At 38.3% G+C, this 13173-nt stretch overlaps 2 protein-coding genes across 2 annotated transcripts; both read left to right on the forward strand.

Moving 5' to 3' along the window:
• Window positions 1–1973: 1973 nt before the first annotated feature.
• Window positions 1974–5291, forward strand: LOC106447564 (zinc finger CCCH domain-containing protein 30). Its single transcript, XM_022718425.2, has 3 exons — window positions 1974–2430; window positions 2774–4890; window positions 4982–5291. The coding sequence occupies exon 2, from the start codon at window positions 2797–2799 to the stop codon at window positions 4885–4887; it is 2091 nt and encodes a 696-aa protein (XP_022574146.2). The 5' UTR covers window positions 1974–2430; window positions 2774–2796; the 3' UTR covers window positions 4888–4890; window positions 4982–5291.
• Window positions 5292–9464: 4173 nt separating this feature from the next.
• Window positions 9465–11614, forward strand: LOC106448967 (mitogen-activated protein kinase kinase kinase 20-like). Its single transcript, XM_013890780.3, has one exon. The coding sequence runs from the start codon at window positions 9466–9468 to the stop codon at window positions 10528–10530; it is 1065 nt and encodes a 354-aa protein (XP_013746234.2). The 5' UTR covers window position 9465; the 3' UTR covers window positions 10531–11614.
• The last annotated feature ends 1559 nt before the right edge of the window (window positions 11615–13173 follow it).

The raw sequence follows: 13173 nt of genomic DNA on the forward strand, positions 1-13173 counted from the left end.
CTGATCATCAAAACTACAAATTTCAAATAGTTTAGTGTTTTTTTCCACATTAATGAAAGTTTAATCAATAAAATGAAACGATGGAACTAACAATGTTTTTGGTTATAGTCGGAAATATTACCATATTATGCAATATATCTCTGATTCACTCTTTTACCTTTTAGGTAATGGAGATCTAAGTGCAGTTTTCTTAATTGCCTTTAGTCATAAAAATATTGTCTCTATTTCAAATTAAATATCATTTAAGGTTTTGCATATGTATATTTAAAAGTTTAATATTTCATTTTTCTTTTCTTTTATTATAAATTTATAGCATTTATTATTTTTCTATGGTTTTTTTTAACAATATTCTTGGAATTAAAACTTCAAGGTTACATAAGAGTAGCATTATGCAGAATACTCTTGGCATAATTACGTAATTATGCTCTCTACAAACATGCATGAAATATATAAAAGGAAATAAGAAAGAGACTAGATATCTATAAAAAACTTCAAAAAAAAATCCATATGATATGATTTCGAGTTAATAGCTCTAATGAACCCCTAATTGTCAGATGGAATCCAGATTTCAGAAAAACCGACATTTATTTTGTAAATTTTATTATACGAAAGCAACTAACACGAAACGAAGGGAATATTTAAGAACCACTTTTGTTTATCTCTTGGTTTATGATTGACTTTTACAATTAACTGGAAATAAATAGAATGTGTCGAGTCCATTCTCCGTACGTTTAGTGGACGCCAGTTACCGTTCTTAAAATTGTTTAATTATCCTCTCAGTTACGCCGCCACAGGCTACCGGTTCCTCCCGTTTTCTTTTTCCGTCCCACACGCCGTCCGTACCACCTGCTTCACCGGTAAAACCACAAAAGCTCGTGTCCGTGTCTTATTGTGCTCATTGCTCAATGTTTTTACTCCACGTGTTGCCTCAAGCAAAAAATCAAAGGGGTATAAATATTAAAATATAATAGACTTACTATAGTATTTCCCTTAGATAATCTGGTGTACGTCTGGGCATTAGAGTAGTAGGATTGGGTTCTGACCGGATCTTATCGGGTTCGAATTTTTCAAGTTTAGATATTTAGATCTAATAGGATAATTAGAATTTGTTGATTCATGTTCGGTTCGGATCATGTCAGATTCTGATCAGCTCAAGTTTTAGATAGTTGGACCTAATATGATAATTAGAGTTTGTTAGTTTAGATTTGGTCCGGTTTCGGACCGGATTTGGTTCGGATTCTATTGGATCCAGACCAAAAAAATATCCAAAACACATAAAAATATCTAAAAATATTTAAATACCAAAAAAATATGATAAATTTAATATGACATCTAACCAAAGACATAAGAAATATCCAAAATTTTATCTGATTATCGGAATTATATTTTTGATAATCTAAATTTTTACCCAAAATCCAAAACTATGCCCAGAAACTTAAATCTGAAACTTTAAAAAAATTTCCGTAATACCAAAATTATATTGAAACTCTCATATATACCTAATATGTACTAGAAATTTTGGATTTTTGGGTACCTCATTCACGTTTTGATCGGGTCCGATCCAAGACCCGCGAATCTTCTATAACAAGACTAAATAGGATAAAAAGATCGAGTTTGGTTCTTATCCGAACCAAGATTTTTTGGGTTAGTTCAGATCGGGTCTTCGGATCCGGGTAAAATGTCCATGCCTAATCTGGTGAAAGCAGAGCGTCTAGAGATTTCTTTAAGCCACACTTGTGTCGCCACGTATCAGCATAAACTTTAATACGATGTAATTCGACACACTAGATTGCTACCTCTTTAATTTAGGAACTCACATTAAATATAATTACTGCATAATTTGACCCAAGGACAAAAGCTTAAGAGGTTACATGCGTGTCCACTTCCACTGTCAACGAATCAGTTACTGCCACCTCAGCTTTTAGAATTTTAAATGACAGATTTATCCTCAAATTCTTGTATTTAGTTATGACATGGATCGTTCCCATTGGCCGAGCTGATTTAAAATGCGTAAGATAGATAGAGGTTAGAATAAAAATATATTTTTATATCTTTCTTCTATTGGATAGCGAAATATAATAAATAATGACAATGGAAAATGATATGTTTTCACAGAAAATAAATATTTTTGGTTTTTAATTGGATGTAAAAATACTTTTTTTTTCTAGAGATCTGAGCTTGGGACATGGAGATGGTAGAAGAACAAGCTCTCACCATTTCTTCTTCTCTCTAAATCATTTCACACCAGATTCTTTTTTATTTTCCTATCCCAGATTTTCTCGGGAAAAAATAATTGTTTCCTTTCTCTTTCTCCTCACTTGCTCAATAACACTTAATTTTTCTAGATCTACCTGACTTGTTAAAACCATCGAAAAGTTTCCGGCAAGATGTGTTCGCTTGTGTTCTATTGAGCTTCGAGAAAAATCAAAGGTGAGAAAAGATCAAATCTTTATTTATTTTTTTCGGTTAACATGCATCAATACCCAGTTATGTCTTTTTTTTTCTGATCTGTTTGACTTTGGTGTTCCTGTAAGAACAAATCAGATTTTAAGATTTAGTTTTATCCGCGCGTGTCAGTTCTATTTTTGGAAGTAGCTTTTATGCAATAATCCTCTTGATTGATTCTTCTTTGAAATCTGTTTGACTTGAGTTTAAAGACATAGTGTTTTTGTTTCAGACAGAACTCCCCCTTCTTGTCTGAAAATAACTTAAATCTGATTTTTTTTTTGTTTTTTTCGATCTGGATTAATGATCTGTTTATTTGATTCTGCAGAATCCGATTCCACAGATGGAACTATGTGCTGTGGATCAGACCAATTAAACCAGATCTCATCCCCAGAAGATACCACCACCAACACAGAGATGAACCACTTGAGAGTCGAAACAGAGGACACTTTCGCTAGCCTCCTCGAGCTAGCCGCTAACAACGACGTAGAAGGCGTTCGGCTATCCATCGACAGAGACCCTTCTTGCGTAGACGAGCCTGGTCTCTGGTACGGTCGCCAAAAGGGCTCCAAAGCCATGGTCAACGACCACAGAACCCCCTTGATGGTCGCCGCTACCTACGGAAGCATCGACGTGATCAAGCTGATCCTCTCTTTAACCGACGTGAACCGAGCCTGCGGGAGCGATCAGACCACCGCCTTGCACTGCGCCGCCTCCGGAGGGGCCGTGAACGCTGTGCAGGTCGTTAAGCTGCTTCTCGCGGCTGGAGCTGACTTGAATCTGATGGATGCTGACGGTCAAAGGGCTGGCGATGTGATCGTTGTCCCTCCGAAGCTCGAAGGTGTGAAGCTGATGCTTCAGGAGCTTCTCTCCGCGGCTACCGCGGAGAGGAACTTGAGGGTTGTGACTAATGTTAGGACCAGCAGGTCTAATTCTCCTAATGAAGAGGAGTATGGTGACGGCGATGGCGAGTCGCCGTTTAAGATGAAATCGTCTACGGAGTTCAAGAAAGAGTACCCGGTCGATCCGTCGTTGCCGGATATAAAGAACAGTATCTACTCGACGGACGAGTTTAGGATGTATTCGTTTAAAGTCAGGCCGTGCTCCCGCGCGTACTCGCACGACTGGACGGAGTGTCCCTTCGTCCACCCGGGCGAGAACGCGCGGAGGAGGGACCCGAGGAAGTTTCACTACAGCTGCGTTCCCTGTCCGGATTTTCGGAAGGGCGCTTGTAGGAGAGGGGACATGTGCGAGTTCGCGCACGGCGTGTTCGAATGCTGGCTTCACCCGGCTCAGTACCGCACCCGTCTCTGCAAAGATGGGACGGGATGCGCTCGCCGGGTCTGTTTCTTCGCCCATATACCCGAGGAGCTTCGACCGCTGTACGAGTCGACCGGTTCGGCCGTGCTTTCGCCTCGGTCGAACGCCGATTTTGCTGCTGCGTTGAGTCTCTTACCGCCCGGCTCTCCGTCTGGAGTCTCTGTTATGTCTCCGCTCTCGCCGTCCTCCGGGGGAAACGGGATGTCGTCGATGGCGTGGCCGCAGCCGAATGTACCTGCTCTGCAGTTGCCTGGGAGCAATCTGCGGTCGAGCAGGCTGAGATCTTCTTTCAATGCGAGAGATGAGATGAATATGTTGGCGGAGTACGAGCAGCAGCAGCTTCTTAATGAGTTTAACAGCTCGTTGAGCAGGTCTGGTCGGATGAAATCGCTGCCTCCTTCGAATCTTGAAGATCTTTTCTCCGCGGAAAGCTCTTCTTCTCCGAGGTTTAATGACTCGGCTTTGGCTTCTGCTGTCTTCTCTCCTACGCATAAGTCAGCTGTGTTTAATCAGTTCCAGCAACAGCAGCAGCAGCAGAGTATGTTGTCTCCTATCAATACAAGCTACTCTTCGCCAAAGAGTGTGGATCACTCTTTGTTTTCAGGAGGAGGAAGGATGTCTCCTCGGAATGTGGTTGAGCCTATTTCGCCTATGAGTTCTCGTGTCTCTATGCTGGCGCAATGCGTGAAGCAGCAGCAGCAGCAGCAACAGCAGCAACAACAGCAGCAGAATCAGTTTCGTAGCCTTAGATCCAGGGAGCAGCTTAGAACAAGCTCAAGTCCTATTGTTGGTTCACCGGTTAACAACAATAATAACAACAACGCGTGGTCGTCTCAATGGGGTTCATCAAATGGTAAACCGGATTGGGGGATGAGCTCAGATGCGGCAGCGCTTGGGAAGTTATCGTTTGATGGTGGTGTTGAGCCTGATGTTTCATGGGTTCAGTCACTGGTGAAGGAGAATTCTACAGAGGCCAAAGAGAATGCAGCTGCTACATCTTCTAACACTGGCCAAAACACAATGCAGCAGCCAACAACGTCTGAAATGGTAATGGATCATGCTGGCCTTGAAGCTTGGATTGAGCAAATGCAGCTCGATCAGTTCGTAGCTCAGCAGAATTGAGAGGTTAGTTAAAACCAAAGAAGCTTACTTTTTCTTGTTTTTTTTTTGGTTTTTCTGTGTGTGGTTGGTTTATATGAACCTCTTTTGTTTACAGGTGGTAGAAGTGGTAACAAGATTAACAAAAGAAGGGAGAGGTTTTCTATGTTTTTGGTCAAATTAATTTTCACAAATTTTTAGATAAGAGAAGGGAACAACAAAACAAGAACAAAAGGCTTATGGGAAGGAAGGAGAAGAGAAAGAAAAAAACTTCTTGGTTTTTTTTTCTCCCATTTTCATATTTATTTTTAGGATATTCTCCCATTATTATCATGATTATTATTTTTATTTATTGTATGAATATTTGTTATCTTTTATATGTTGAGAACCCTGAAATTAAATTTTATAATATTTAATCTTTTGGTTTATCTTATTTATCTTTAAGTGCCTCAATATATAGAGATATTCATTTGAGCATTAGTGCAATAAAGAAATGTAATTATGTCGGGTAGAGTTGAGTGGGGGCAAATCCATAAAGGGTTAGTTTTGGATTTTCTTTGAGATGTGGATGTGGTTTATTGGGCAGGTGAAAATGATATTGTAGACATCTTTAGTTAAGTTCTTGTCATCTATCAATCTTTGATAAAACTGATCAACCACATCTTTTTCTTTTTTTTTAAATGCTTTGGAATATACAAATTTAGCTTTGCGTGGTGGTGGTGGCCTGGTGGGTTGATTTTAATATGAACATTTAATATTCAGTAATTCTTAATATCTACATCTGATAAATTATAAGCCTCTTTCTCTCCTTGGTGCAACCAATTTTGAGTCCTCGAGCTCACGTGACTGTTTTTTTAAACTCAATTCTTATCATTATTCTTTGATCAGAAAAAGAATAAACCAAGATTAGTGCGAATTCGTTTTTTTTTGTGGGTTTCTTTTGCCATAGAGTATGGTGCAACACTATGTTTAAGTTATTTACTCTTTTTCTTTTTGATAAGGTATTTTATTTACTTTTGTTGGTAATTCTTTTGTTCTTATAATTTAAAGTAAATAGATCAAATTGATTTGTGGAAAAGAACAAAAACAGTTGATCGTCACCTTTCAATGATCAACTTTCGGTGCATATGTTTGTTCCTAAGTGATTTTCTTTATCACCTTTTATATTCCCATTAATATTTTATTTACCAAAAGCTTTGTGGTGATGTGATCATCAAACACAAAGCACAAATATTATGCGGAGTATCTTATTCAAGATAACACCAAACCTATTGAGAGAATATATTATACTCAAGAATCATTTTTAATATTTTCAAGAATTTATTCATCAATCTTTTTTTTTTTTTCCGTCAATAGTTTTTTAATTAATAGAAACGGGCCAAGCCCAGAAACAAATTACAACAAAAGCCCACTAAACCTATCGGGCTAAAATTCGTTACACAATTGGGCCCATTCCAGCGGCCCACCTTGAGAAACCCTAGACACACACGGGAGTGAAGCGCGGCCGCCTCGCAGATCCGTCTTAACGTCGCGAGGACACGTGTCAACATCCTCGACGTCGAGGGTCACGTGTCGCGAGATCAGCACGTCACACCCGCTTCTCGACCTCACCGGAGATCGAACCTTAGGATCAACCGGCCACACCGGGACTCCGCAGATCCGAACCTCTACACCGTCTCTTCATCGTCAAGAGCTTATGGGACTCTAATGCCGGAGAGAATCAATCGCCGTGGCGAGATCTCATCCACCCCCGTTCACCGCAGCCGCCCAAAGCCTCGCAAGCAACCTCACTCTTTCCGTCGGAAATCATCCTCTCCTCCGACGCGACCAGAAAAAAAACTCAAAACCGCAACTAGACGCCGAAACTAAAAAGAAAAGATGGAAAAATCTAAACCCTAAAAGACAAGGGGACTGAAGCCGGCGACGTAAAGCTGTGATAGCCTTTACCCCCCGGAAGCTAGATCCGACGACGGCGGAACTAAAGAAGCTTCCCCGCCGCGGAGACAAAGGACCGGCGGCGACGGATCTGTGAGAGCCTCCGTCTCCCGGAGCTAGAACTCGAACTATTGACCCCCCCCTCCTATCCGCAAACCCCGCCGCGACTCCCGAACCGGAACCACACCGGTTGATGGCTGATCTGAACTCCGACAAACGGCAACCGAATAAGAGGGAGAACGACATGACCGGATGATTTTACCGAAGGGAAAAGGGCTCCGACGACGGCACGGACGCTCACGCGCCGGCCGACCGCCGGATCCCCTTTGAGAAGACTTTTCTCTCTCTAACTTTTCTTGCTTTTTATCAGCTCTTAATTTATTCATCAATCTATCCCTGAATTTTAAAAGAAAGGAAAAAGCTGATTTTAACGCAGCTTTAATCAAAACCAAAGGGCAAAGAAAAAGAAGCATACACAGAAAAAGTAGGGTGAGAAGTAAAAGCATATCAGCAGAAGCTAATTCATTCTTCCTTCTCCTTCTAATTATTCTCTTTGTATTCTCTTTATCTTTTATTATTTCCTAGAAGTCTTCAGATTTGATCACTTTATTGTCATTCATCAACAGAGATAATAGCAAAATCGATGCCAGCAAATCTACTTTGCCAGGAAAGTTTGGGTTGAAAACAAACTAACTACACATTTTGTCAGAAAAACAAATTACACAAATACTAAACGTAATCGGACAGAATATAAATGGAAGACATTGGACCTCCCTAACCAAATCCAATACACAAACGATGACTACTTGATGGGCTTTAGACCTCTTTAAAGGATCCACATATAAGAAAACATAATGAAGACATTGGACCTCACAAGATCCATGCGTTCCATTTGAAACATTCAAACCAATTTAAATAACCAAAAGATATAAGGCCACTCCAACTTTCCCTCGTCAACAAACATTAGATCAAAGCTCATAAGATACATTATATGGATTCTTTGACCCTATTAGTTAGTATAAAATTAGCATATCTCAGCTGTTTCTTTCCTTAGAGACGAGCCAGCTTAGTAATCAAGTTCGTATTGCTCTATACCAACCTATGAGGAAGGACAATAGTACGTATATCGGGATCGGATGGAGTTGAAAATGCTCTCGGATATATAGTTCCTGGTTAATATTGTCATAAAAAGCTTAAAATATGAATTAAGATCAGAGTTTCACAGGCCTACGAATAGCAGCATCAGTGACAATATTTAGAACATCTTAAACTATAAGCAAATAGGATTATTATAAGATCACATCACAGTCATGCCCAACATTAATGCAATGAGAATGCACACCTAATACTTCTTCCATCACAACATCGACATTTTTTTTGAAATTGTAGATATGCTACATTTAGTCCAATTTGCTAATTTTGGTTAAAAGGTATGCTATAGCTTTTTATTTGTAACCTAGTGTGTTTTCAAAAGTTTAAAGTTTGTAAATAAATTAAATAGAGTTACTAACTTAGAAAAACACATTTGACCCGGTAAAATATAAATGGATGGAAACGCTGAAATGACTCAAAGCCACACAATGGCATACAAATTCAGCGGTGACTAGTATCCTTAACTTACATTATTGATGTGATTTCTAAATGTTTGGTTAGAAATCGATACCTAAAATAAGCCTCCCTAAAAATAACTTATCTACCTCCGGTATAAATACTCTTGAACACCATCCATTCTCTTCAGACCTGCAAGAAAATAAAAATAAAAAGTAACAAAAGTAGCAAGAAATAAGAAAAGAAAAAAACCTTTCAGGTCTCAACTAAAAATGGAGATGAAGAAGATTGCCTGCGGAGTTCTTTTCGCTGCTGCCTCCATGACCGCCGTCATGGCTACAGAGGTTGGAGCTCCTGCACCAGGACCCGCCGCAAGCGGAGCCTCCGTAGCCGTACCGGCTCTTGGCTCATTGGTTGGAGCTTCCCTTGTGTCTCTCTTCACCTACTACTTAAACTAAATTAATCTTATACAAAAAAATTGATGCCCATGTCTGATTTTGTACGTGTTTAGACAGGCAAAGTGAATAAGACGGAAGACGAATACTTTTGATTATGGTCAGATAAACTTTATGTAATGCTGATTAATAAATATACGTTCTTCTCTTCCTTTTGTCCATATTATACGCCATTTTAGGCACCATCATTCGTTTCTTTAATAATGTGCATGCAAAAATCACCACTCAACATAAAAGCATAATACTGATAATAGACAGCATGATGGACATCTTATTGGATGCTATATCAATCGCATTAGCTGGTTAGTAGCTAAAATTATATGCGTAAGAAATATTTCAATCACTATAATTCGCTACTCAACATACAAACTGATACAACGTAACGTAGTGTTATATTCTGCCTGTGGATTTTCTTAACGTTATCTTATTTAGCTATATGCATTATCTTCTAGAAGGTATACTCAATATTTCCTTTTTTATCCGAGCTACATATTTCCTTTTTTTTTATCCGAGCTCAATATTTCCTTTTTTTTTCTCAACAAATCATATTAGGATTTCATTTTCCTTTCTGACCAGTCTCAGGTTTATAAATACTCATTGCACTAATAAGATCATACAGAAACAAACCATCAAGATTGATCAGAGCCAAATCACTTGCGAGACAATGCGACCTAACAGAAAGAAACCAAAGATCGATCAGACCAAACCAGATATGAAGTTCATCAAGTCTCTAGGAAAGGGTACGTACGGCTCCGTAGATCTCTTCAGTTACACCAAAGACGACGGCTCAACGTTCTACAACGCCATGAAGATCTCTGATTCTAAATACTACAACTCTATCGACAGAGAGTTTAAGGTCCTTTCGAAACTCAGAGGATGTCCTGGAATCGTGCAATCTTTTGGTAACTCACTGCTTCAAGAAACCGATTCTGATGGAAAGAAAGTCTACAAGATGGCCATAGAGTACGCAGCTGGTGGTAACCTAACCGACTTCATCCGAATAAACCGAAAGTTATCGGACACGTTCGTTAAAGACTTCACTCGGATGCTTCTCCAAGGACTTGCGTCGGTACATGACCACGGTTATGTCCACTGCGATCTTAAACCGGAGAATCTCCTTCTCTTCCCGCGTCACGATCAAGAAACGCGGTTTTGCTCGTACGAGTTAAAGATTTCGGATTTTGGATTGACGATAAAGGCAGGAGAGGAGTCTGTCTGTTGGGAAACCAAATCTCCGTTTGTCGGAACGCCGTTATACATGTCTCCGGAGTCGGTACGGGACGGTACCGCCGTGGAGAAAACCCTAGACTTGTGGTCGTTAGGTTGCGTGGTGTTGGAGATGTGTGTAGGTAAGCATCCGTGGGCAGGGCTTAGTGTTGATGATATAAAGTCTCGTTTGTTGTGTGGGAAGGCGCCGGAGATTCCAGAGACTGTGCCTTGTGACGCAAGGAAGTTTGTGGAGAAGTGTTTTGCAAGAAAGCCTGAAGAGAGGGGAAGTGCTTCTGAGCTGTTGTTGCATCCGTTTTTGGTCGGAGAGAGGAAGGTGGATGGTGCCGGCGGCGGCGGCGGAGGAGAGAGGAGGCGGGTGGGGTTGAGGATCAGAAAACCACCGGAGAGGTTTGACGATATTGCAAAGAAGCCATTGAAATTGAAGATTATCTCATCTAAGTCCTCGCAGTTTAAGAGAGTTTCGAATAAACCCCAAAAGGTTAAGATTGGTCGTCCTTGACTCCCAAAATCTAATTTTGCTCCCGTGCAGTAGTTTCCTGAAACTAAAAGTACCGCTGTTACTCTGTCAAAAATGTTAATTTTGGCGATTATCAAATTGTATGTTATATGAAAATCGATAATGCATATATTTCCAGTTTTTCGAAAATTTATGTCTAGTTAATGTTAATGCTCAATATATTTCCTCAAATGTTTGGGCCGAAACATAAGGCCTGTTGAAGAATTGGCCCATCGAGAAGCTTAGTGGTAGAATCACCAACATGAAATTAAGGAAGAACTTCTTTTGGTTAATAATAGGTTTAAGTAGCTAGCCAATGTATATTTTTAGCAACGAAAAATGAGATATATTTATGTATACATGACTCATTTTGACGCACGAGGGTTCTAATATTAAAAATCAAATCATTGTAAGAGTTTATGTTTCCTTCTTGAAATTTGTTTGTTTTAGACAAGAAAATTGACAAGAGCGTCGGAGACATATAACATAATGTAGAGAAAGTTCCCCACATACATTGTTAAACCATTATCTGAAAAGATGCTTTCACTATATTTTATATGTAGTTATGTATATATAGGAATATTCATAAATGGTGGTCCAAATAAAAGAAACAAGACCCATATGAGTTTCAGACAATAATGATAATCACAAACCTACCAAAAGCTTTAGATCTCCCAAAAGCTATAATAATCCACATTTCACATTTGTATGTATGTCCATATTGACATTTCACTTACATAGACAGAGCTGAGAGACCCATTCTCTCAAATGTTGTTGTCACTGCCGATACAGAAATCTTACTCATTCAATCATGTTTTTTTTTAACCTAACGCTTATTTTTAACTCTCTTCTTTATACTAAATATTTATTCACATTATTTTTTATCCGACTCTCTTACACGTTCTGAAACTAACGACTATATAAATTTCAAACAATAAGACATGCAATTTTAAACGTTATCATATATAGGAGTTCTAAGGACACGAGTGAGAGTAAAGCTAGGCTGATACGTTTTTCTATGCCGAATTTAGAAAAATTATGTCGATTATTGCTGATTTGTAGAACATTGGTGTTTAGTTTTAAACTCACTAAGATTGTTCATATATATGGTTTTGCGTTAAATTTTCTAATCTTATGGAAAGGTATGATAGTTTAGTAAAAACAGTCCTCTTTAAGTTGTAAATGTGTAATGAACATTATACCATGGGTATTAATTGATCGTGGCATTATTGTATTAAAAAAAATAATGAGTTTGGTGAATTCGATGAAGTGGTGACTTATAGAATAGATGGTTTAACACTGAAAGAGACCGGTGAGGTCTTCATGTTGTTTTTAACTCCACTTGCATTTGTTCTATAGCTTTTAATTTTGGGCTTCCTATATATCCTTCTTATTTTCTGTATTCTTCTTGTGCACAAAAAAACTGTATTCTTCTACTTAAAATAAAATATCTTTCACCATGTATTTTCTATATTACTTTGAAGTTCGGTCCTTATATATAGCTAAACATTGTGATGTCACATACAAAGGGAAAGGACAAGATATGCTTGTCCCTCAAAATCTAGACTCTTTTTCTCATCTTCTATATTTATGATCTTTATTTATTACTGGCCACACAATTCACCAATTTTCTTCTGAGAAAACAATAATAAATTAGAGGGAATTTGCTACATATATATATGTAAATAAGAGGATATAAGAGTGGAAGAGTTGAATCCAAGAAATGGATGTGAAGGCAAGAAAGTGAGAGATATGGTCCCCTCAACAAAGGCCATTAAATCTCTGAGCATATGACTGTGACTTTAATGGCAAAGCAAAGAGGTTTGCAATTGCATGATTCAACGAAGAGTTGCTGTTAGGGCTTGGGAGATTTGTGGGCTTTTAAGTGCATGTTTTTTGTGGGGTTCAAATGCCATTCGTGGGACCCGATTACATTTTCTTAGATTACTAGTCTATGGTTGTGTTTTTTTGAAGACCTTTTTTTTCTTGAAGAATTTTCTATTGCATGAGCTTTAAAATGATTATATATAGGCTAATATTGTGGATACTGATTAAGACTTGGGATCAAACAAACTATACAGATCCAAATATTTTTCACAATCTTCGACCGTCCTCGGTACACATTATTTTAAAATACATATTCTAGGTTGTAAAGAGTGTTTTCCTTATTATAGAATAATAAAATAGTTCTAGAAAATACGTTAAACATTTTTTTATAAATTAATATTGTTTAATGTAAGCTTAAAGCGCTTGAATCACTTATGATGATTTACCAGGGATATAATTCGTCGATATAGTTTTGAAAATTTAAATTGGATGTTAGGTTTATTTGTGGAAAATAAAGACATGTGGACTCCTCATGCGAAGTCCAAAATCTGCAAAATTATGTATGTAAAATAATGTACTTTGGGACCAGTACTTGGCATGGACATTACCATAGTTGAATTAATTTCCGTTCTTACAATACGTTTTGATTAGTCATACATCACATACACATTTTGTGAATCGGTGAATTTGTGCAATGAAGTCACTCTAAAACAACCAGTGTAGGGTAATCCTTCTGAAGCAATTTTGAAGATAGGAACAATTTTTTCTTAGTTGAAAAATCTATAAATGATGCTTTTTTTCTTTTATAAGAGAATAGTT

Source organism: Brassica napus, chromosome A4 (assembly GCF_020379485.1).
Source record: "Brassica napus cultivar Da-Ae chromosome A4, Da-Ae, whole genome shotgun sequence".
Classification (NCBI taxonomy): Eukaryota; Viridiplantae; Streptophyta; class Magnoliopsida; order Brassicales; family Brassicaceae; genus Brassica; species Brassica napus.